General features: G+C 42.0%; 2 protein-coding genes across 3 annotated transcripts; one reads left to right on the forward strand and one right to left on the reverse strand.

Annotated features, from left to right (window-relative positions):
* Positions 1-1,716: 1,716 nt before the first annotated feature.
* Positions 1,717-24,100, forward strand: TSPAN13 (tetraspanin 13). 2 transcript variants are annotated; one of them, XM_021538304.4, is made up of 6 exons: positions 1,717-1,826; positions 13,184-13,351; positions 14,392-14,472; positions 15,286-15,399; positions 20,655-20,765; positions 21,949-24,100. In XM_021538304.4, exons 1-6 carry the CDS (start codon positions 1,764-1,766, stop codon positions 22,021-22,023), a joined length of 612 nt encoding a protein of 203 aa, XP_021393979.1. In that variant the 5' UTR covers positions 1,717-1,763; the 3' UTR covers positions 22,024-24,100. The 2 variants fall into 2 exon arrangements, with proteins under 2 accessions (XP_021393979.1, XP_085423713.1); XM_085567587.1 differs by having other exon boundaries at positions 1,749-2,240.
* LOC146768166 (uncharacterized) lies at positions 15,816-19,978 on the reverse strand. Its single transcript, XM_085567543.1, has one exon. The coding sequence runs from the start codon at positions 19,349-19,351 to the stop codon at positions 16,271-16,273; it is 3,081 nt and encodes a 1,026-aa protein (XP_085423669.1). The 5' UTR covers positions 19,352-19,978; the 3' UTR covers positions 15,816-16,270.
* Positions 24,101-25,160: the final 1,060 nt, after the last annotated feature.

The following is a 25,160-nucleotide window of genomic DNA, read 5'->3' on the forward strand; positions in this document are numbered from 1 at the left end:
TCTGACAGAGTTGGGCCCAAAGGATCAGAAGCATGGCCCAGTAATGCAGTAGCTCCAGTCAGTAAATCTGCATTCCCAATAGGCCAAATTAGCTACAACATTAAGTCAGTTTAATGATCAGAGAAAAAAAAAATCTAAACAGATTTTTAACGCTTCCTGTCACTTCACAAAGCTTCAGCAGCAGGGATGTCAAGTTTAGAACCAAAGAAACATAAAACTTCAGCAGCATTCAGATTTAATTTGTGGTCACAAATATTGCAGAATTTGATGTCTGTCTAGCAGCTAGAAAGGTATACATAAATAGAAGAGCAACAAGTCTTTGCTATTGTATGAGAAAAAAAAATGTGTTGTGTTTAATTCTAGAAGTCTAGCAAAATACCAAAGAGCATGGAAAAAAGATGTTTAAAACGAAAAAGAAAAGTTTGAGTGACAGACTAGGAAAGACAAAGTGTGCTTCTGTTCAACGTCTCATTGCTGGCAACGATTGTTCGCCTGCTGGGGCTTCCTTAGCAGATGAAGGCCAGCTAAATTACATAAAAAAACCCCCACTTTTGGAATTTCCTCCCTGAACTGTTTTGATTACAAGTTCCTATTAAGAATTGACGTGAATTCATCAGAAAGTAGACACAGCTTCCTTTGCTTACTATGAACTGAAGTTCTCTGAAACCAAAACCTGATACAGTAAAACTAATGTGTCATGTACCCTTATGGACATCCCGAGGGTGGAACAAGCATGTCCTTGTCTCTTTGTGAAGCCCAGCAAAAAAGACAAGAAACTATCTTGGACACGAATCCCACAACACATATCCATACGGGAATACCTGGCAGATATTAGATCTGTTATATTTATTATAAAGCATCACTCAGCAGGCTGCAGCCCACGGAGTCTGTGAAGATAGGATTTTGGATGGTTGGAGTGAACCAGGACACCATTCAAGTCAAAAAGGAACACTTAATAAAAACTAGGTACTGAATAACAGGAAATATCTATATAGGTGGAAGGTTTTGTAAAGCAGAATAATTGTAATTGAAAATATTTAACCCTCAAACTAAGGAAATATACAAATATGTAAGGAGGTTCAGTAGAAAGATGATTTAGTAAAAAAAAAGAAATAGATAAATAAAATATGTTAAGAATAGAAATAAGATGACAGCAGCAGTGCTGGGTTGACAGTTGGACTTGATGGTGCCTTGCCGGGCTGGTAGAAGTACCAGCACTCCGAATACTCTCACGGCCGTACACGTAAATCGCTGGATGTTTTCCTTGGGATTACACAGGCCACGGATGACAGGGGTGCGCCGTCACCGGCGAGGCGCCGCCGCTCCTGAGGGGAACGGAACGGCGCCGCGGGGCGGGCGCGAGGCCCGGGATGGCGCACTCACGGCAGCGGGGACCGGGCAGCGGGGACCGGGCAGCGGGGACCGGGCAGCGGGGAACGGGCAGCGGGGAACGGGCAGCGGGCTCGTGTCGTCACAGCAACGGGAACCGGGGCTCGTGATGTCACAGCAACGGGGAACCGGGAACCGGGACCGGGGCTGGTGTCGTCACAGCAACGGGGACCGCGCCCGCGCAGCGCGAGCCGCCGGATAGCGGGTGACTGCGCCGACGTCATAGCCCTCATTTGCATACATTTACCTTTGCGCCCCGCGGCGGCCAATCAGCGGGCGCCGCTCACCTGCTGCGGCCGCACCCGCGCGCGCCGGGGGCGGGGCCGCGGCCTCCTGGCGGAGCGGCTGCCGCGCGGGGCGGCGGCGCAGCGGCCATGGCGTGCGGGGGCTTCGCCTGCTCCAAGAACTGCCTGTGCGCCCTCAACCTGCTCTACACGGTGCGTGCCCGGCCCGCCCGCCGCCGCGGGCTCTGCCTCGTCCCGCCGCTCTCGCCGCTGCCTGGCCTGGGCTGGGCTGGGCTGGGGAGGTGGCGCGGCGGGATGTGCCGCGGGGGTCGCGGCTCCGGCTGGGGAGGCCGGGCTGGGAGGGGTGCGGGGGTGACAGCGCTTAGGCCGGGCTTTGTCGCCGCGCGGACGTGGCTGCTCGGGATCAAAATCCAGGGAGGCCCGGGAGCGCTGCCCGCCCGGGGCGGCGGCTGGCTCGCCTCCCGCAGGGAGCGGCCCCGGGGCCGGCCCGCCGGTGCCCTTCTTCTCCGTCTGGAAAGGGCGCTGCACCAATTCGGGCGTGAAGCAGGGAGGCGTTGGTTTTGTCATCGCTCAGCCAGGCATCAGCGCCCACATAAGTGCAGGCCGGTCAGTGACGAAGCCCCCAGCACCCCCGGTGTTCCCTGGGGTGCACCAGGGAGTTACTGAGTGCCTGGGGTGGTGGGAAGATACGGAGCCGGGGGGGGGGGGGGAAGTAAGATGTTAAACTGAAATAAATTACTTTGCTGGGGAGGTCCAGACAGGTGCCTTATTCTGTTCCAGCATGTTGGAGGGCTTGTTTTCAGCAGAGAAGGAAAAAATCTCCAATTGTAGTGTAGCTACAGGAATTTTTTTCCTCGCTATCTATTTTTAAGAGCTCAGAAATAACAAGAAATGGGAGTAAGTGTAATGACTTCCTCTCACAGGACATCTGGAGAGGTAGGATGTCCTCTAATATTTCAAGTTTAACAACTGTGCTTGGGAGTGACTTTCAGCAGACTGGAATTGGGGTCAGCCAGTGCTTGTGGGCAGTTGTAACTGTGCTTTTCCAAAAGCACTGCCCCATCTGGGCTGACAACAAGACTGGAGAACAAGCAGGTCTAATGCTGTTCATCAGAACAAAGAGTAGCTGGTAGTCACTGGACCTGATGGCACTCACCAGTATGGAGCACAAAAGGACGTGGAAGCACCTATGCTGAAACCAGAATTGGTGGATGTTCTTGGGTGTACAAGGTGACTCAACCCCTCCTTTCCTCAGAAAAGACTAGAAGAGAAACCTTTTTGTAGGAGAGGCTGCACTATTACTTCATCTCCATCCTTGGAGGAGCTTGAGGAGTAAAATATGTCCCTGAAAAAGTCTGGAGCATGCTTAGGCAGCCCAGCCTACCCACTGTGAAAGTCAGCCTGGATCCCTGTGATGTGTCATGTTGTTGGGCTGTACCCAGCCAGAACGGGGAGAGGAGCAGATAGGTGTTTGGTATCTGTAGCTGAAGGTAAGTTTAATGGATGTAGAGTGTCATGATGGAGCCAATCATAAAATAGCTGAGCTTGAAAGGGATCCCAGAAGATCATTGTGGTCAACTTTTAATGAGATTTTCCTGTGCCACAAGATGGGTTATGGGTGTGTTATAGATAGATTTTGCTTTTCAGTTAATGCAAGACTTCTTTTGTCATTATTGCTATTATTCCTTGAGTGATGGAAGAGTGAGAGAAATCTGGATCATTCTCAGATGGATGCACAAATAATACTGTAATGTCATGTGGACAGCAGGCTTTTTTTTTCTAATGACTCCATCATTAATTTTACAGTCATATAGCCATATATTAACCAGGTGTAATGAGTCTGGTAGGTCTTTTGGGCATATTTGGCCTTAGCAAGGGTGGGTTGAACTTTTGGACTTCTGTAGTTTTGTCTTTGGTATGTGTACAGTGTATTTACAACTTTAATCTCTGCTCTGATGTCTGCTTGAGTAGACTTTACTTTGTGGGTGTCACTTTGTCTTCTGTCACTTGACCTATGCAAAACATACCTTTTTGCTAAAGGGAAGGAATGACTTCTTTAAATGATAGTTACAAGAATATCCAGTTGTTATTGTTAGTATTGTTTATTAATTATAGACAAGTTACAAGACTTAATGCTTTTAAATTCATAGTTGGAGAAATAACACTTAAAAGTGCTTAGTTGGCCTGGTAGATTTGATTAGTAAAGTGTGTGAGGCTTTTCTGTTCCTTGGTTAGACAGAAACCTGAAATAAAGTATTGAAGCAGCACAGTGAATGATGGACTTATTTTCTCCCAGCTGGAAAAATAATACAGAAGACAATCAGAGCAATAATTTAATGATTGTCTCTTTAAAATAGTGTTGATTCACTAATAAATGGTTAGAAGCGAGTAGTGGTGGTAAGAAGGGATAGGTGACACTTCTTGGATGTTTTTGTAGCCAGCACTGATGTGTCTATATGACATGAATTAACTCCTGAAAACTGTATATTGGAGGTTTCAATTTACATTCTGCCTTTCATTAAAACACTCTGAGATAAAATATTATATTTTAGGTGAATTAAAAAAAAATTTAGTACTGCCTTTTTTGATTTTTTGTAATAGTACACCAAGAAAAATATCAGTAATAAATCAGTTACTGGTTTAAGACAAAAAGCCAGAAACCTACTAACCCAATTGCTCACTTAATGTTCTTTTCAGATTTTACTTTGCTGGTGAGTTTTGGGTTTTCTCCCAACTACGCTAGTGTCCTTAGGCCCTGATCCTATTTTCCAGTCTATTTTATATGAGTAATTTTGGCATCTATGCTGAGTCTTGCTGACTTCAGTGTGGTTCATATGGGTAGAGGAAGAGTAGAAAAAAATAATTGAGACTATTTATTGACTCTGAGTGCATGATGATGTGTATTGTCAGAATAAAGCCTTACATGGAGGAACTGAATACAAGAACCTTTAAAATACTAATTTTGTGTATGTGGCCTATTTAGTTTTTATTTAGTCAGTCATATTTATATTTCCCATCAAATGACAAATCTATACAAACTGTTTAAAGTGCCTGTCCACAGAATTAATCCAAATTCAGTGGTGTGTTTGTAGCTTAAAACTTAAGCTTCCAAGGAAATATTCAGTGTCTTTGCTCATATCTGATTTTTGGAGAGGAAGTTCCTAACTAATGGTGAAAGGTTGAAGTGGTAGGTGAGCCATGAGATTAAATGTTCAAATAAAACAAAGAGTACTGATTGTTCATTTGGGTGTTGTGGTTGGTTTTGTCACCCAAGCAGCTACTTAATTATTGCTGCAGCAAAAATGTTTGTTGGCAGCATGTAAACATCTCATATTTTGATGAGCAGGCTTTATGTTTTCTTACACCTAGAGCAGCTATTTGATTTCAGTTAAAACATACAGTACCTTTTCCATTAGAAGTGTGTATTTTTTTAGTAGCACAAAGCTTATTCGATAAAAGCCTCCACATTGACTTGTAAGACTAGAAAGTACTGTACCAAAATAGTTCACTTTTTATATTATGTCGTTCTCTGAACCTCTTTTTTTTGACTGATTATTGAATGGTTTTTGCATCCATTTTCAAAGCATTGTGTTTGAAAAGAGTTTTTTGGGCTTGTTTGTTTTGCTTTTCCTATCACTTTCTCTTGTTCTCTGGGTGCTGTAATTATTGAAGTTGCATTTGGGCTTTCTGCCCTCTTTATCAAACTTTCTTTCCCTGTATTATGGAAATATGCAAAGATAAGTATAGAACTTCTCAGATTTGGACAGTGTGTGCTTGGTATCATAGGATAATTTAGGTTGAAGGGACCTTCAAAATCGTGATAGTCCAACCCCCTCTACCATGTAAAGGGACACCTACCACTAGACCGGGTTGTTCAAAGCCTCATCCAACCTGGCCTTGAAGATGTTAAGAGGATTTTCAATTACTAATGTATTTTATAATAATGTTTGTCTTACTTTCAGAGTTCCTGATGCAGAGGAATGTTGCATCTTCCACGCAAGTCTGTCTGCTTAATCTTTTTGTTGCATAGGGGAAACTTGGTGTTAGAGGCAGGGCGAACATCAGGGTTTCCCTCTGGAAAGGGAATGTGTCTTCGTGTTCTCTGATATTTCCTGACTGGCGTAGTGGCTGCACAGAGCCAGGTACAAGCAGAGAGAAGTTAGACAAGTACAGATCTTGCCTGAAGTGGCAATTTCTTTTACATTGATGAGTGAGCCTGCAGTCTCTGAGTGCAGCTCCATTTTGGTTTGTCCTAAGTTTGTTTTCAACTGTAAGATAAAGAAGATAAAATACTCACTGCTTGCCCTGTCTAACAGGCTCTGGTCTGCATTTAGGTGTGCAGCATCAAGAGTTTGCCCAGCACCAGCCTGTTCCGTGCTGGGCTCCCTCATTGTCATGACTGGATGCTCAGCAAATGGGACAGGCTGCCTTAGAGCCATTTCTGTTGTTCTCAAGAACATTTTGAAGATGGCAGTATAAGCTGGACTCTCTAGTCTTGACATGTAAATAAAATTGGTACAGAAGCTCCCAGGTATTGGTCAAGGAAGCTGGTGTTGGTCTTGTCAGTCTTGTGGCCTTTTTATTTTCATAGGTGTTTTGGGAAGGTTTCTGCGCTCACGCTTAAGACTACAGCAAAAGTGCAGATAGATATTTTAAGGTTTTTTTTTTTCCAGGGCTTGGAAAGGCCCTCGGCTATACTGTTTGTCAGTTTATAGCCAAAGTGCCAGCAGTTTGTGGTGGTGGGTCAGAATCAGGACATGTTCTGGGTCCTAAGCCAGCTGGGAGAGGGTTTTGGCTTTTCACTGTCCTGTGCAGAGTGCTCATTGGCATGTAGAGCTAAGAAGGCAGCCTGTCCTTAGGGAAAGAGGAGAATGACAGGGCACAGAGGAGGAGGGTATATGGAACATGGTGTGCTTTGATACTGCTGGTCTTTTTCAGCCATCCTGGTGGTACAGGTAGGCACTTCAAAACCAGAACGATTATTGAGAACTCCTATAAATGCCCTGTAGAAGCCTTGTAGCTAACATCATTAGTTGTGGGGCTTTGTACTCTTGTTTTTGTTGAAGCAGATATGATGTGTGGAAGAAGGATCTGTGGGCTCGCCAGGCTTTGTGAAAACAATTTGTAACCAATGAATAAACACGCAAATAAAAAAACATTTTAGAACATAATTGCTCCTGCTGCACAGCAGAAAGCTTCCATTTCCAAAGACCAGAGAGTATTAAGCAGGGGTTAAATCTGACATTTTAGTGTGTAAATAGTTTGTTACATGGCCAATAAAGTGAATAACTCTTTACAAGGCCTGAAACTGAAAGAACAGGCTTTTGTGATAGGATTCAGGAATGCTGCCTTTCACATAAATTGCTTGTTCCACACTATGTGTCTCAAGGCTGTTCAGTAATCAGACTACTGATCCCTCATTGAAGTAAGTCACGTAAAGGTGGAAGATTTTGCTTTCTGTTAGAAATCCTTTGGAGGTACCCAGAGCTTTCCTTTGCTCTCAGTAAAGCTGAAGTAGTACTGTAAGGAAATAAAGTTGCTTAAGTTGAGTAGCTTACAGCTGTGATAGAATCCAATTTAGCTTAATTTTAGCTTGCTAAAGGTTTTGGTTACGCCACTATGTACTGCCTGTTGTTTTAACGTGTTTTTAATTTAAGTGCCAGGAATCAGAATTGTCTTTCTAGATTCCCTACGGCTGTGCAGAAATGGTTGCCCAAGTGGAATGGGAGAGTAGTGGAAACCTCTACCTTCAGTATACACGCCATTTGACATTTAAATTTTAAACTACCCTTAAAAGTAGTAGAATATGAACTTGCATGCAGGCAGAGATGTTAGGGAGGATGTATTTCATAATTTGTGTAATCTCTGGTTTCAGTTCCTGTTCCAAATTCACTTTGACAGCTATTCTCTAAATATTTCCCTTGCTGATACAAGAATAAATGCTGTATAATCTCTTTACCTAGGAATGGTGAGTCAGTAGTTAGTGAAATTTAAATTGTGATGTGTAGTTTTTATACACTCCTGTTTGTACTGAGGTGGTAAGGAAGCAGTGGGAATACCATCTTCTGCATATGACTTCCTTCCTGGCCAGCAGTCCAAGCTAGTTGAAATACCAAAAAGTTGCCACTTAGTCAAGACAGCAGATTTGCTGGTGGCTTACTGTTGTAGGAAGGAGGAAGTGGTTTTAGCATTTGAATTGTTTCTCATGGTATTGTACAGGGAAATAGTTTGAAATCTTTGTTTCTTTTTTCTAGTGTAGACTATAAACTTGCACATAAGTACAGAAGGGACACTTGTGGAAAGAAATACCTTTTTTCCAGTACAGGAAGGAGGGAAATGAACAGCTATGTGCACAGGATAACTTGGATTTAAATAAGAGAGCAAATTTGGAGATTTATTAGGGAAACTGTTATATTTGGAACAGCTCTGAAGTTCAAATATATGTATGTGTATTAAAAAAGGGAAGTTGCCTAAACTGGTGTCTGATCTCTTCCACTGATCTTGAACTTAAATCTTCCCTAAAATTTTCCCTATACAGGTACTGACATTGGAGTAATGTTTTGTCTACTGACAATAGCTTGAATTTTTTTTTCAATTTGTTTTATTCCAAAGTAGAAATACTCTTATCTCATAGGAAAAACCTCTCATCTTCACCTCGAATTTGTGCTACCTAAAGGTTTGTTCTAGTAAAGCATTTTCTTAATTTAAAAATTGCTAATTTATATTTTTAATTATGCTAAGTCTAGATTTATGTGTATGCCCTTAAGGTAGCTAGGGTTTGAATTGGTGGAGAAGATAGTCCTTGATAAGTGCTAAATCCACATCTTATCTACCTGTTAAAACTTTGATTTTGGTGTGGAGAGAGTGCCATGATCAAAGTGCTGGCTGTGGTATGTGGGAGTGTTGGTTGGAAGGCATTTTTGGGGCTTATCAGTCCAGGTGCCTGCTCCTGAGTAGGCATGAGTAGGATTATGAGTAGGATTATGAGTAACAGTAGCTTGCTGTCTGTGGCTTAGCCTGCAGAGTCTTGGACACCCCTGAGAACAAAGATCATCACCAAACCACCTTGCAGGTGTGTTTTCTAATGTCCAGTCTGAAGCTCCCAAGCTGTTACTTATGATATTCAGAAGAATTTGCTTCCATGTTTATGTAATGTGCCTTCAAGCTTTAGTTATTATGTGTTTACACCCAGGCAGCCTCTTTGTCATACTAAAGAAACCCAGCTCCATCACCTCTTCTCAAACCTTTCATTATCAAGGCTCTATGCTATTTTACTGACTCCTGCCAGGTTCTCAAATTCCTTTTCCGCCTGGGAGACTTGAAATGGAACACAGTATTTGAGCTTCAGTCTCACCAGCATTGTGTTTCCTTTGATTGCACTCTTGGTTTCCCTGTTTGCAGTGGAACTGACTCCTGGCTTGTGTTCAACCTGACAAACAATTTGATCTCCCTATCTGTCTCATTAAGGCTGCTGTTCAACTGGTTTGATCCCAGGTTCCACTGAAGCACCCAGGAGCACAATTTTGCAAGGTTACTAAGGTTGGCTTATTCCTCAAGTTTTTCAAGGTATATCTGAGTTAAATCTCTTTTTGGAGAGTCAGCCACTCCTCCTTGTTCAGTATCATCCACATATTTTCTGAGAATTCATTTTGTGTTATATTCAGGTTGTTGAAGAAGATACTGTGTGATATTGGCTCCAGCCTTTTTGGTGGTGCTTACCTGCTACCAGCTGGATGCTGAGCCATCAATTACTGCTCTTCAAGTTCAGCAGTGTGGCCTGTGGCCATTCAGTCATGCAGCCAGCATCAGTGCAGGAACAGCCTTTATTAAAGCAAAATAACCTACAAAAATATAGATACAGCCTGTGCCCCAGGCCTGATCTGGCCAAGGAGGAACAAGGCTCCTGCCCAGGGCAAGGACTAGCTCTAACAGGCCATTTCTCCTGTGGGAAATTGGATTAGCCCTAATCAATAAAAACTGGCCTGTGATTTCAGATATTTCTGCTAGATATGTCAAGCAAACATTTTTAAGTGTTACAAACTAAAGCTAGCTTTGTCTAAGTAAATTCAAATAGGTAAAACGAAATTTCACAGATAATTCAGTCTTCCAAGGATGACATTGTTTACTTTGGGAGGCTTCTGCTGCCGTGAAATGTGGTCTCAGTTAAATAAAATGTGACATTCAGAAGCTCTGTAGAGAGTCCTTTTTCCTTCATTTAACAGAAATACTTGACCTTTTTGCATGTAGGTAAAGCTTGTACGTTTATAATGTACATGTTACTAATTTGAAGTGGGTGAGGGTCACTAATTTTGTTTCAAGTACATTATACTGTAAAGCCATAGCAGCTTCAATTTTAGATATATTGCATTTAAATAATTTCATCTCAAAACATTGGAATAAACACTGTTGAGTAGTCATTTCCAGTGGCTAAACACTACATAGCACTATGAGCCTTCTATTGTTTTACAGACTTGAAAAAACTCTTCTTGAAACAGCTTGTTATTTTTCCTTTTTGTAGTAGTGTGCATTTGCTTTACTTTTTTATGCATTATGACACTAAAAAACTGTATAGAGATAGTCTATGCCAAACCTGAATATGAAGGAATAACCATAATTTCATCTTTCAGTAAACATGTGGAGGAGACATAAACTTAATACTAAATCACTTTCTGGAGTGATTAATAAATCTGAAAAACCATTTCAGTTTTGAACCAGTCAATTTTCCACAATTTCAGGTGGCAAGAAAGGAATGACCAGTAATGATTTTGATCCAAATCGTGGATCTGCCTGACTAGATACACAATTTTCATATAATATGTCAGCCAGAGCCACTGTGATCACACTGAATTTCCAGATGTTTTAAGGAATTGGACAATGGACAATTTTGTCAAATGGAAGAAAACAACAGAACCTTGGTATTTCAGAGGTAACACTTGAAAATGAGATTGATAGCTCTAAACTTGAATGGTTCGGTAATGGGTTTAGAATCAAAGAGGCTTATTTTCCCCACTTGATTGAAAACCAGACCTTTTCTAGATTGCAAATGTGGGTGTTTCTACCAGAAAAGCTTTTTGTGCTGGGATGTCAGGACACTTTTGGTGTCATGCAGATAATTTTATGCCTGTATCATCAGATTAATGTAAGATGAGATCAGTAATGGCACCAAGAAGCAACTGGTATGCTGCACCTCACAGACTGTGTTTATCCAGGAGGTCTTAGAGGCACGGATTTTGTCTCTTGTTTAGATTTCAGTCTTTAAAGAACAAACTAATTTCATCTAATGCTTTTGAACAAAGAGCTGAACAAACAGGTATTTCGGTATCCTGGAGGCAGATTGGTGAAAGATTTGCCCTCAGACAGAAAAGTATTGGTGAAAACTATTAGGAACAAAGTTTCATCTGTTCTTTGTGAAATAAATTGAGCTTTGTCATTGCTTGTGAGATTTTCTTCTTTTAAAGACCTATGGAAGTGTGAGTTCAGTATTTAGAAGATGATGCAGAGCATGGGATGTCAAACAGCACTCCTTGATTGGAAATTGGGCTATGGGGTTTCTTTAGTTACTTGCTTCTGGTACTTACATGGAAAAATAAATCCAGTGGAATGAGACAGTGAAATAAAGTGAGTGGGCATAGATCAAAAAAGGTAGGTCTTGCAATAAGCTGTCTGATTAGCCAGGCTAATTATTAATGTACTGGTATTGGGAAGTTTATAGATTTGTGCAGCATGGATTCAGAAAATTTATGTAAGAGCCAAGTTGTTTTATTTTTTTTCTTCGGTTTTCTCTGTAATTTTGATTCCTGACACCTTGTCCTGTTGTTTTGGTTTTAAATGAATGTGGAAATTTAGGCTTTTTGTTTAAGAGAAACAAGGACAAATGTGAAAGCATCCTAAACTCTGCTGGTACTGAAAAATTCCTTTGAATTTTATATTGTTTTTTGTATCTTTAGGTGTTAAAAGAGAAGTGTAGGTATGACAAATATCCTGCTTTTATTCTTGCAGGGTCTTGAATTTCTTGTGTGGATTACTGGCTTTTGGTAAAAAGTTTTTTGAGATGTATTCCTGTGTGAACACAAAAAAAAAATCTACCTGCTGTGTTTAGATCTTGATGAGCATCTCTAGTTATTTTACTAGCTTTCTTGATGTTATCTTAGATTTCCATGTTTCAAAAGCTGCATTGCATAGGTAGTCCTCTAAAATGTATTTAAACGAAAAGAATATATAGATGTATTTGGCATTAATACCAACAAGATTTCCCAGCTGTAGGGTAAGTATACTAAAGTTTTAAGTTGGAAATTACCTTTTTTTTTTTCTTTTTTAATTCTTCCTGCCTCTGGGTAAACAGTAAAATGTGCTTCATGAAATTGTGCCTTGTTTGAATAGACATGGTGAGCAAGTGTAAGTGCTTGCTCTATACCTGTTGTTAAACAAAGCCAAGTAGTTGAACTAGATTAAGTGCCTACTGTTTTATATTGTTGGTTTGGATTCTTTAAAAATAGCTATAAAGCAGAGTGTTTTTTGGTGAGAACTTTTGGAAAGTTAAAACTTATATTGAATTGGTGTAATTTAACAGAGAATGTAATGAGTAATGTTACACATAGGTCTGTTTCAAACTAGAGAGTCTTGGGCATCTTGTGCCTTGGACATCTGGATTGGCTTTGCTGCTTCCCTCCTGCTGGACTTCATTACAGATTTCTCTGCAGCTTTTCATGTTGGAATTTCTTTTTTCTTGGGGTTGTGTTTTTTTGGTGTGGAAACAGGAAAGGCTGGAGCTTCCTGCCCATATAAACAATAAATCTGTGAAATAACTGGGACAGATTCCTGCCTGCCTTCCCTAAATACCATGTTTAAAAGGAAGGAAACAGCATAAGCATTTTGGGTATTGAAATAGGATTCACTTAATAGTAGAGCTATTTTCTTGAAGCAATATGTGGAGGAGACAGGATGCCTTTATTGTTTGACTGCCTAAAGTCCTTGAAATTCAGATCTGAAATATATTTTTGTGTGACCATGTTAACTGTTGTGTTACATTATTAAGTATGTAGAAACTTCTTTAATGAGTTAATACAGTTGATTACAGTAAGTTTTGGTGAAGTGCCCTTTTTTACACATTCAGAGCTGTGCAGCTGTATATTCTGTTTTCTTTAAATATACTGCCACAGTCTAACAAAAGATCTGAAATTTTGGTTCTTACTTCATTCTGAATTAAAGCTGATGATTATTATCTTATTTGTCAGCTATGTTATGATCTACAGTTTAGTGTCTACTCAGTCACTGATAGTACAACATGGCTTGCTTGACTTATAGGTAGTTTGAGTTGTAACAGTTCCACATTGACAGTGTGGAAGAATATGTATGCCTTAAAACATCTGGAACTGAAATTACTTACACAATGATGTGGAGGATTGGTTTGTTTAGGGTTGTGCTACTTCTCTTTGCACCAGAAAGAAAAATTGTACCTTTTTAAAAACAACTTTAATGTAAAAAAATTACCTGTGTGTGGGAGCCTGTTTTAATATGCAGTCTAACTTTGTGTTTTCTCTTCCCTCCAGCTGGTGAGCCTGCTGCTGATTGGAATTGCAGCATGGGGAATTGGCTTCGGCCTCATCTCTAGTTTCAGAGTTGTTGGAGTGGTAATTGCAGTGGGAGTCTTCCTCTTCTTTATTGCCTTAGTTGGATTGATTGGTGCAGTGAAACATCATCAAGTATTGCTATTCTTTGTATCCTTCTGATGCATTGCATTGATTGCAGTGTGGTTTGAACCATGTAAACAACCTCCTATGTCAGCTGAGACTGCTGGAGGAGGTGCTTCAGAAATGGAACAGAAATTCACAGTCTTACTTTGGTCAGTGCAGTCTAAATTAGACTTCCTTCCCATTTAACTTTATTTCAGTTTCCTTTTTTCCCTCCATTGTTTGTGCTGTGAAGATAGAAGTATTCACATCTCTTTTTAAGAGTATTTTAATTCTTTGAGATCTTTTTATGGTAGCTGACTGTGTCACAGGTGCCTCATACTGTGTGTTCAGCCCTATACGGGGCTAAAGTAGGTGAACTATTAATGTTTAACTTCTGTGGTCTGTGAATAAAAGCTGACCTCCACTTTACAAACAGCTAAACTGTGTGAAATATCTGCCTCTGAACATAGCAGCCAAATTTTGAAAATACTCCTCAACTTTCAAAACACAATATTTAGTATCATAGTTTATTCTTTTTGTTTTATACCATCTTCAGATGCAGTAGTACAAAAGTGTGTGAGGTTGTGTTCCAAGAGTAACTCTTACCTTTTTTTTTTTAAATCTCCATTAAAGTTATCTTTTGTAATTAATTACAGGACTCTGTAATTGAAAAAATGTAATCTGAATATGGAATACCCAGAAAAATATTTTCTCTACTACTTTATTTAAGTGAAGTATATTGAAATTACATGAGTCCCTAAAGCTGGAGAAAATGGCTGGAGATATTGCTCTCAAAGCTCTTTTTATTGACTTCCCTGCTCATGTTTTCTTGCTAGGCAAGAAATACCTAACAAGGAAGTATCATCTATGTATAGTAGTAGCCAAAAAGAGGTAATACATGGTGAGTGGGTTTTGGGAACATTATTTAGGTCATCTTTTCCATATCTATTTGAAAATTGCTTCCATAGTTGTTTTGTTTTAAAGAACTTACTGTTACCCAGTGAAATAAGTAATACCATTAGGTGTATATGTTATAAAAGCAAAACTAATTTGAGAGTACATCCTTAACTATTGATTGTTTCCAGTACATGATTATTCTTCTGCTAGTCTTTATTGTCCAGTTTTCTGTCTCCTGTGCCTGTTTGGCACTAAATGAGGAACAGCAGGTAAGAAAAGTTAATCTATAGCATAACACTATAAATATGTATGTACACAGGCACATGTATTTGTATATAGTCCTCCATAAAATGGGGAGAGCATGTTTTAAGAAAATCAGCATCGTCCCATTTATTTAAAGACGAGATAGACCTTGGTCAATGCTTGGCTCTGGTAGCTAGAAAGGAGTACATTTGGGTCCTAAAATTACTCTTTTTTTTTTTTTTAATTGATTTGTTTTTAAGTTTCCTTTCTAGTTTATGGTCACAGGTCTAGCAGCATGATATTATGAATATATCTCATGTTCAGCAATTTCAGATAAGCTGATGAAATACACAGTAATCATGGTGTCAGTTAAAGTCATTGAAATGTTCTTGTGGAACTGGAAAGGTCATAACTACATTAGGCAGTTGTGTGAAAGTAGAACAGTCTTCCCTGTGTTATGGAGACCAGTTCTCACTGCATAAGAAGTGGGTGAGGGTGCTGTGACTAAATAAGTTTTGCATGCGAGGGTGCTTTTTGTGTATAGCATGGGCAGTCCCAGCTAGATTAGTTACATGTCCCTTTACTAAAGATCTTGTCTGGTTTAGCAAAAACGAAGGAAAGAAATTATACCCATGAATGTTGCTGTGAGCTGCTGTTCTTTCATTAGCTACGCAGCCTCTTTGGGCACTCCAGTCATTCTTTAATATATTTATATTCTCCTGTTAAGCATCAAGATCTGAAGGCTTTAGTTAGGGCATTATCAACTAGATTTTGTATATTGGCTTGTAGTGTAAAACAGTTCAATTAATGTAATATACGTATTTGCTTATGCCTTCTAGAGTGAACTTCTAGAGGTGGGATGGAGTAACACCAACAGTGCAAGAACAGATATTGAGAGAAATCTGAATTGTTGTGGATTCAGAGTATTTTACCCGAATGAAACCTGTGCCGCTGTAAGTTCTTCAAGTGTGAAAACCCATAACTTTTTCACATTGCATTTGTTCAAAAATGTTTCCATAGTTACAGCAAGCAGAATTTAACAGATGTGTAATGTAGTTGTTAGAGTGATACTAAGCTCTTAACTTACTGGAAAGACAATTACAGGGCACCCTGCAAAGTTTGTACTCTATTGTCATGTTGCTTCTCTTTCGACCGCCACTTTGCTCTCGGGGGTTACTCGCCGCTGTCCCCCGTCCCTCCCCGGCCCCCCGGGACCCTCCGGCTAGCTGTCCCCTCCAGGGGCCGGGGTTTTCCGCGGTCCCGCTGCCCTGGGTTCACCAGGCAGCGTCTGGGTTAGCACGGTCCGAGCTGCGGCGCTGCCTCAGTCGCCGCAAGGGTTCGAGATAAAGAGACCAAGAGAGACCAATGGTATGCTTGTCCAGAGAGATTGTATTGCCTGAAGCATTGCAGTGACCAAAGGCCCTGGGCTATTGCCCAGATACAGTTTTATACAGCAAAATTAAGAGATAAGGTCTTAAACAATAGAGACAGTGTTCAGCTAAGGCACATCAGAACCACCCCAGGGGCCAGGTCCAATGGGAACTGCTCAGGGGTGGGGAGAAGGGGGTCTACAGAGGAATGCTGAAGCGGGACTTTCCCGAAACAGTGGAGCATACATAAATGTATCTTTTCCCTCAGTTTCTCATTCCCAAAGCCTTTCTAAAACAATGGGGCATACATGAATGTATCCTTTCCCTCAGTTTACCATTCCCAAGGCCTTTCTAAAATCTTCCTCCACGCTACCATGCCAGCATGACTGCAACAATTCCCCGCTTTTCAATTACTAAGATGAACGATACCTTGGGAGAAGGTAAACTGTGGCTCTTAAACTGCAGTGTCTTTCTGCTTGTCGTCTTCCCACCAATCGCTTTCCGTGGCGGCAGCAGCGATGAAAACCGGCGCAGAAGCCTTCGGCTTCGAGGTGATGACCTTGGAGACGATCCGCTTCAGAATTCCAAATGCTAACAGAACTAAAAACAATGCAACTAGAAAGTAAAAGATGTCTTTTAAAAGAGACACTGCCCACCCAGAAAGGTCCCAGTCTTTGAACAGATTTTTAAACCAATCCTCATTTTCTTGCTTCACATTCCCAATGAGGCTTCTCATTTCCTGAATGGACGAGTGGACACTCTGTCCTTTAGATGACAGATCAAAACAACACAACCCATCAAATTCTTTACATCCATGACCATGTGCCAACAGCAGGAAATCAATAGCTGCCCTATTTTGGAGGGTAGCCTTTCTGGTTATTTCCTCGTCTTCTAGGAGGTCACTCAGGGCTGCTGATGTTAAATTTGCCTGCTTGGTCACCCAGCATTCTAGATTGCCTAATTCACTCAATGCTTTGGCTGCTGCAACCCATGGTAAAAACACAGAGACAGCAACTCTTTTGGATTTTGCCCAATGATAAATTTCTGCATCACAATGTTCATCAAATTGGCTTGCACTCCGCTTAGTAATTTTTTTCCCACTTTTTGCTTGCCCAATTGGAATTTGGGTCATGTTGGGGGAAGCAAGGGTCAGATGCCCAAAAGTACATGGACCTCCAATAAGACGAGATGGGATTCCTGGGTACGCTCTGTCCCCACAGATAAGAAACATTCCCTTGTCCAGCTTGTGTGGACGGAAATCAGTGGTGAATGTAAATTTCAGCTTGTAGACAGCTGTGCACCATTGACCTGCTCTGAATTCTACCTTGTACTGTTTGACATGCTCATATAATTTTACTTCTTTGGTTGGGGAAAAATCAAATTGAATGCAAAATTCAGCTTTTGCAGAGCCTAGGAGTTCTAATTCCTGGGGCTCCCCCTCAGCAGTGGGCAAATGTGAAACCCACCCTTGCCACAAAATGAGGGGATTTCGCACTTGTGCTTCAACTTGTCCTGCACCTTTAGGTATTTTATTTTCGTTCACCTGCTTTTGCAAACGGACCAGATCAATTGGAAACTCATCCCCCTTACTTGGAACCCCTATTAAACATGTGGACATCGGATTTTCTGCTGAGGCAGTGGACAAACACATATGATCCTGTTGCAAGGCTTGGGCTAGCGTGACCCACACATTTTTCTTGGGCTGTGGAACAATCCATGCATCCACCGTGGAAGGGTAGATGACCATTCCCTGGAACCAAACGATGAGCAGGAATGTGGAAATTGACATTCTGCTAGTCTGAAAGAGAGATAAAATCATACAACAAAGTGAACTAACTCTGAAAAAGATACATTTTGCTCTGCCAGTATAAAGGAAAATGATTCTCCCCCCTCCCGCCTTCCCCCCTTGTCGAGGAGGCCCTTCAGATCCTGGAGTCCTGGGGGTTGCTGCTCCTGAAGCAACCACCCTTTCCCGTGGTTTTATCACTGAGTCCTCTGTCATCAGCATAGCTTTCCTGGTGCACTCCTTGATGAGCTGATCGAGTGTGGGGGGAGGCGATGATGGAAGAGCTAGGATGATTCGCTGACAGGCTTCATTTGCATTTGTGGTGACCAGTTCTAATGTAAGTTGGTCTTGGAGCTCTGGATTTTGCACCCTTTTTTCCACAGAGGCTCGCACTCGATCCACAAAATCCATGAATGGTTCTGAAACAGACTGCTTTAAAGCGGTATATGAGACAATAGGGTCTTTAGAAGGCATATTAAAAAATGCACGTTCTGCTGCATCCCTGGACAGGTCTAACACTGCTTTGGGAATGCCTGCTGCTTGCTTTTCAGCTTGGCTCCAATCACCTTCACCCACTAGATGTTCTAAAGTGATTTCCTCATCCTCTATATCTGTGGAAAGGCTTGGACTTTGCAGAATCTCTGGGAGGAGATCTGCTGCAAGTCTTTTCCACGTTCTTTCCCACAATCTAAACTCAGACTGAGGGAGCAAGCAACTGAAAAGACACTTCAAATCAGCGGGGACAAATGTCTTGGAGCATATCGTAGCTTTCAAAATGCTCTTAAAAAATTCACTTCTTTCCCCAAACTCACGCTTCGTTTTGCAAAGTTCCCTAATACTATCATACGAAAGGGGCTCCCATTTGGCGTTCTGTCCCCTGGCATTATAAATCACGGGGGCTAAGAACGCAGGCTCGGTCTCTCTGAGCACTTCCCGGCTGACAGCCTGGGCGCTGCCGTTGCCAGGGAAACCGGGAGAGGGAGAGGGAGGAGGAGGAGGGCCGGCTTGTGAGGGAGTGGCCGCAGCCGGCGGGGCTGCGTGGAGCGGGGCAGGAACAGGGACAGGGACAGGGGGTGGTGATGGAACTGCGAGAGGAGGAGCTGAGGGCTGGACCGGGGGCTGGAATGTGGGCTGAACCGCCGCAAGGGAGGAGGGGTTGGGGTCAGGGACAGGCGGAGGGGGGAATGCGAGGGCTGGGGGCATGTTCTGGGCTGGCACAGGGAGCAGGGAATGCGGGGATGGAGAAGGGAAAACCGCGTGGCCACCTCCATCTTGTGGGGGCTGCACGGGAGGGGGAATGGGGGGTGCAAAGCATGGATTTTCAGCTGCGGGAGCGAAAGCAGGAGGCGGAGAAGGGTTAGAAACTAAATCTACATCTGCACAGTTAGTTTTCTCACCGCAGGGGGTGCGGGGGGGCACCGGGGACGCGACAGGGCGCTTTTCTGCTCCCTGGGCGCCCTGAGTGTCCGCACTCTCTTTCACAACATCGTAAACGACCAAAAACATTCTCATAAAACCTTCTTTCACTGAGGGATCTCCTGCCTTTGTCCTTTCACTCAGCACTGCACCAACACGCTTCCAAAATCGTCTTTCTCTCACTACTTGCTCTGTTATCTCCGGAATACTTACTGATAACCATCTGACAAACTCTTTTACAAGGCTCTTAGGAAATTTGACACCTGCACTCAGCAGGGGCTCCTGAACTTGTTTATAAATCTCTTTCTGCTGTGTAGTCAGCCTAACACCCATGGCTGGCTTCACAGCAAATCTCAACCAATTACTGCAGCAAACCCAAAGTTCTAAAGCTACGACGGAGACTCCCGTCACGCCTGCGCGCTGGCGTGTCCCCCCACGGGCACACAGGAGCCGGTGTCTCCTGGCCGGGCCCCTGCCCCCCAGTACCGAGACTCACCCACCGCCGTCCTTTAGACACCACTGCAGCAACGGTTCCCGAACCCCGGGCGGTCTCCCGGGTGTGGAGAGGTGCCGTCCGACCCGTGACGACCTCGCCGGACAGAAATCGGCGTCTGTCTCCACGGCAACAGTCCTGCTGGGCTGTGTGGAGAGGCAAGTGCCTCACACCACCAGCGTGATCCCAGAGCTTCTCCCCGCAGAGCCGACAGCCTGCGTAGCGATTTATTCACACCGCTCCCCGCTCTGCAGCTCGCGGTGACACTGCGGTGTCTGGAAAAGCTCCTAGCCAGTGCACTGTCCACGACGGCTGCGGCAGGCTTGCTCAGACCAGTGCAAAGCCCAACGTTGGTGCGCCACTTGTTGCTTCTCTTTCGACCGCCACTTTGCTCTCGGGGGTTACTCGCCGCTGTCCCCCGTCCCTCCCCGGCCCCCCGGGACCCTCCGGCTAGCTGTCCCCTCCAGGGGCCGGGGTTTTCCGCGGTCCCGCTGCCCTGGGTTCACCAGGCAGCGTCTGGGTTAGCACGGTCCGAGCTGCGGCGCTGCCTCAGTCGCCGCAAGGGTTCGAGATAAAGAGACCAAGAGAGACCAATGGTATGCTTGTCCAGAGAGATTGTATTGCCTGAAGCATTGCAGTGACCAAAGGCCCTGGGCTATTGCCCAGATACAGTTTTATACAGCAAAATTAAGAGATAAGGTCTTAAACAATAGAGACAGTGTTCAGCTAAGGCACATCAGAACCACCCCAGGGGCCAGGTCCAATGGGAACTGCTCAGGGGTGGGGAGAAGGGGGTCTACAGAGGAATGCTGAAGCGGGACTTTCCCGAAACAGTGGAGCATACATAAATGTATCTTTTCCCTCAGTTTCTCATTCCCAAAGCCTTTCTAAAACAATGGGGCATACATGAATGTATCCTTTCCCTCAGTTTACCATTCCCAAGGCCTTTCTAAAATCTTCCTCCACGCTACCATGCCAGCATGACTGCAACATTGTCATTTGTATATACACTTGGGCTCTTGGAGTCTTTTAAAAATCCTGTAGTTTTGTCTATGGGTAGCAGTCTCTTCTGGAGCAAACTAGATGCTTTCAAACAAGAAAGTGTCATCAGCAAATGGAGAGCAATTCTCTTATCTGCTACAGGATTGTCTTAGAACTCTCCACTGTAGACCATGTGCACCGATAATGGAAGAATATTCTGGAATGGTGCTGAGATTTGTTGGCGGGATAGGACTCTTCTTCAGTTTCACAGAGGTGAGTGGGTAGTTGGAAAATTAAGTGCTTTCTTCCCACTTCTAAAGCTTTGTTTTGTGAAACACTGTTTTAGGGGGTTTGTTACAGGAAGCCTCAATCCAATCTCAGGAATCAGATCATGAATAAGGCCCACTTTTTCAAAGCTATGACCTTGCTGACAGACCTGTGTCAGAAGGAAAGCTTTGCTTGCAGCTTCGTTATTTAGACAAAAACCTCAGCATTAAAATGTGGTGCTGTAAAGTTTAAGCTTTTCAGAAAGTTAGCTGTTCAAGTGTACCATTCTCCAGCAGTACTAAAAGAGTGCTGTTGCTTTACCTTGTTCCCTCTTCTTCCCGCCTATTCCCCACTCTAGCACACAAGGTCTTTGAGATTTTTTTTGTTTTGTGCCACCTATAATGCAAAGATAGAGTTGCATGAGGAGTAAGCTGTATTTTAAACAGTAGGTTAAAATTAAGAATGTTTGTTGGCTCTTTGCTTTAGTACCATGATGATGCATAACTTGCTTTATTGATTGGAGTATAAAAATCCTCAGAGCAGGTCTTTTCTAGTCACAGAGTAGAGCATCTGAAAGTCCTCTTCCTGCTGCTTAGTGCAATTTTGAGAAGGTTTGTACATATGACAGCAAGAAGAGAGATACAGCAACTTAAACCAAATCACACTGATCTCAGCCATCTCAGCTAAAAATGTGAAAGTGCTGGGGGGGGGGAAGGTAGCTGGGGGGAATGACAAGATTTGAAAATGCACAAGAATAGCTGTATAGTTAAGAGGTAATGGTAAAGTGAAACAATTTTGAGAATTTTTTTTTATCATTATATTAAAAGCAGCTTTGAGTATCATTTGGGAAGGGGAGAAGAATAATTTAACTTCCATTGTAACAACGGGAAATTTTTATTGCATTGTGAATATGGGTTTGGTTTTTGTTGTTGATAAGTTTTGTGGTTTTTGTTTTGTTTTTTCTGTCTGTTGCTAGGGTATGATTTTATTCAGAGAGAGGGGTGCATTCTTTTTTCTAATTAAGAAAGGTGGAGTGTGGTTGTACAATTTTAGCAGCAGCAAAATATCCGAAACTTGTATCCTAAACTGAAAATTCTTTGTCATGATTTTGTGTTTAAAAGAAATTTTGTAAAACTAGAAGATGGGATGGAGACCTCTGCTTAATAATATCTTTGGTTTTTATTTTCAGATTCTGGGAGTCTGGCTGACTTACAGATACAGGAACCAAAAGGATCCCCGTGCAAACCCTAGTGCATTTATTTGATAAGTTTATAAAGGACTAAATCTTTTTTCTGCACCCTCTACTTAAAAATACTGATTCTTCATAGTTGGTATTTCTCCATAAATAGGTATTCTACATGTACTCAAAATAAAACACAAGTCCTGTAAGAAATGTGTAGTTTTCATATTTAATTTCTGATGTTTTTCTTCTAAGAATCTCTATCTTAAAGTAGATGGGTGCATTCAGTAGCTGGGCAGAGTTGAACTGCTGTTTAAGTCTTTGTTAATTGTTATGGTAAACTCTATACAATGAGTTTTATAGCACTACTGGGTTATCTGCTGTAAAAAAAAAGCCCCTAGAGGTATTTTCTGCTGTATTCATTGATTACAAAAATTCACATGAATCCTCATTAAAATGATAAAAATTTATGGTGGATGGTTGGGTATGATTTACTTAGGTTTTAAGATGTACTCTAGTAAACCTTTTTGTTTCCCACTTTCCTGTTAAGGTAAAAATAGAAGCTAGAGATGTTATTTTCTGTAGTGCACATAAGTGTATGTTAATGACTACTGTAGTCTTCACCCCTCCCCCTTTTCCTGTTTGTTTTGTTTTTTTGTTAGCTTTAGAATTTTATTGAGAATAAAAACAATGTTAATGAATATTGCCATTATGAGAAAAATGAATGAAGAAAACCAGGAGAATGTAATCTGCATCTGATTAACTTGAAACTTTTGTCCCTTGACAAGTGAATGAGGTTTGGTATTTGCACAATCAGTGTCTGTCATCTCTGATACAAGAAACTTGACGTCTGGAAAGCTGTTGTACAGCTATTTTTTTTAGATGGTGTAAAGTCATTGTTGTAATGACTCAGCAGTGTATATTTCTGTGTCATCCAGATAACAGTCTTGATTTCATGAGAGATTGAATGACATGTAAAAAAAAAAGAAAGAAAAACAGCAACAAAAAAAATGCTTTCTGGTAGTTTGTTTTCTGAAAACAAAGAATTCAAGTTAGAATCGTGTGTTATCCATGTAGAAAGTGTTGCCTGAGCTGAAGGAAAGGGTGGTCCCTCTTGCTGCCTGTGAAAGAAGTGGTGCATCAGCTGAAACAGTAGACATCTAAACACGCAAGGCACACAATGTCCCATTTGTTTCTAATCATACTGATTGCAGATCTGCACTGCACTTTTTCTTCATTCATTCTTCACTCAATTGCTGCTGCTGGCAGGGTAGGCATTTGCTGTAGTCTGAAAGACAAGTCTACAGGAAGAAAAGGGGAAGAGTATTAAAGGGCCTCTGCCAAGGAGGAATACAGCACCTGAGCCAGGTGGAATGGAAATCTGGAGGCAGACAGAAGTAGATTCTCATACAGTCACCCTTTACTAAAGAGATCCTTCCTTAATTTCCTCAGAGGAGGCAAAAAGAAGTTGAAACACATGCCCATCAAAGCACTTTCAGACTTTCACGAGCTGAGTGCTTCTGAAGAAGGAATTACATTGAAGTTTTGAAGGGAAAGAGCAGAAACTGAAAGCAGAGGGATGTCAAGAACTTGCTATAGAACTGCTTCTCTTCAGGTGTAGCTGAATCTTCAGCATCCATGGTCAGCACCTTCTCCTGGAGCTGCTCTGGGAGCTGCTGCTGTGCCTAGCCAGCAGCTGTGTCTGGCTCAGACATAGACCTGGAGATCCAGGGTAAGAGCCTACTTGTGTGCTGAAACACCATAAGAGCATTCAGGCCTGCTGAAGTCTAATAAAATGTACACAGGGGTTTTCTTCTCCCAGTTGCTGTTCTGTTGCCCTCAGTTTCTCTCCAGCCATTCTCAGTATGTCAAGACAACAGTGATGGTCTCATGGCTGCCTTTAGGAACAGTTCATTTTCCTGGTCTACACAGGCTTTGTGTTTTGTGCAGTACAATAATAAAGCCAAGGAGTTGTCATATGGAGAGGGTTAATGAAGCTTACAAGAATACCACATTGCTGCTTCAATTTTGACTTTTTTCATGATTGTTTTTGTAGTGCTTAATTTTGGGTGGATCTGGTTTCATAAATATGGTAGATTATAATGGAGTGTAAATGTGTAACAATGCAAAAATACTGAAAATATTACCACTTCTAAAACTCTCATGTCTCATAATGTGAATTTGTTTTAGTAGTCAGAAGATAGATCAGTGGATTGTATGGAATAATTAAAGTTTTTCTATTGTATTAAAAATACATTGTCTCTTTGGGCTTGTGGTTAAACAAACCCATCCACCCACACAAATGTTGAAATTCCCAATCAGAGTTGTGGATTTGCTTTCCAAACCTGATTCTGAAAGGGAACAGTAAAACACAATGAATCTGACTCTGTTTCTGGAAGGTGAAGAGTGTTGCCTCTCAGAGAAAGTCTGACTCATTTGAGTATCCAAGAAATGCTGTACTATTTGGATATGCCAAACTAGAGCACTTAAAAAGTTTATACCTATTCTTGGTGGATTTTGTCATTGAACTTCATTGGTTTCTCTTCTTGAAGAGCATTTTCATCACTCAAAGATTTTTTTGTTGTTTTCTAGAGATGCATTTTAATTTTCACCTGACTGCTTGAGATTTGGACTTTGTAACCAGATTTTTTAGAACCTATTTACAGCAGCGCAGTGTCAGAGTAATGGAGTGATTTAACTTGGAGCATTCTTACTGCTTACATTAAATGTCTTTTGGCTTTAGTTTGTTGAAATGCTTTCTTCAAGTTGGTTATTCTGGAAAAAATGTAGAAAGGTGTCTTCTTTCAAAACACATATGCATTTTTGTCATATAAAAACAATTGGCTATAAAGCAATCCTCCATCATTGTGAGAAAGTGAATCCAGATATTGACTAACATCCTGATACCACTGCACAATATCTGCCACCTTTCACATGAAAATAACTATTACAAAAGGGAAGGCCTTTATTGTAGCTGTAAAGAAAGGGTTGATAATGAAAACTCCACATAGGCTGGTGCTACTAGAAAATAATTTGAGATAAAGTAGGCTGAGTAATAGAGAGCTTAGCTAGCTGCTGAAACGAGATAAAAAAGCTGCTTTCCTTTGCTGGGTTTGGCTGAGTGAAGTTGATTCTCTTCATAGCAGTCTGGTGCTGTGCTTTGAATTTGCAGCTACAACAGTGCTGATAACACAAGGTTGTTTTTTGTGATTGCTGACACA

This window comes from Lonchura striata, chromosome 2, assembly GCF_050655825.1.
Source record: "Lonchura striata isolate lonStrDom1 chromosome 2, ASM5065582v1, whole genome shotgun sequence".
Classification (NCBI taxonomy): Eukaryota; Metazoa; Chordata; class Aves; order Passeriformes; family Estrildidae; genus Lonchura; species Lonchura striata.

What these genes read in the sequence shown, in the direction of transcription:
- LOC146768166 (XM_085567543.1), bottom strand. Translation starts at nt 19,351, where the DNA reads ATGGGTGTTAGGCTGACTACACAGCAGAAAGAGATTTATAAACAAGTT.
- TSPAN13 (XM_085567587.1), top strand. Translation starts at nt 1,764, where the DNA reads ATGGCGTGCGGGGGCTTCGCCTGCTCCAAGAACTGCCTGTGCGCCCTC. An exon ending in GCCCACATAAGTGCAGGCCG is followed by an intron (nt 2,241 to 13,183) that starts GTCAGTGACGAA and finishes TCTTCCCTCCAG; the next exon opens with CTGGTGAGCCTGCTGCTGAT. An exon ending in ATCAAGTATTGCTATTCTTT is followed by an intron (nt 13,352 to 14,391) that starts GTATCCTTCTGA and finishes GATTGTTTCCAG; the next exon opens with TACATGATTATTCTTCTGCT.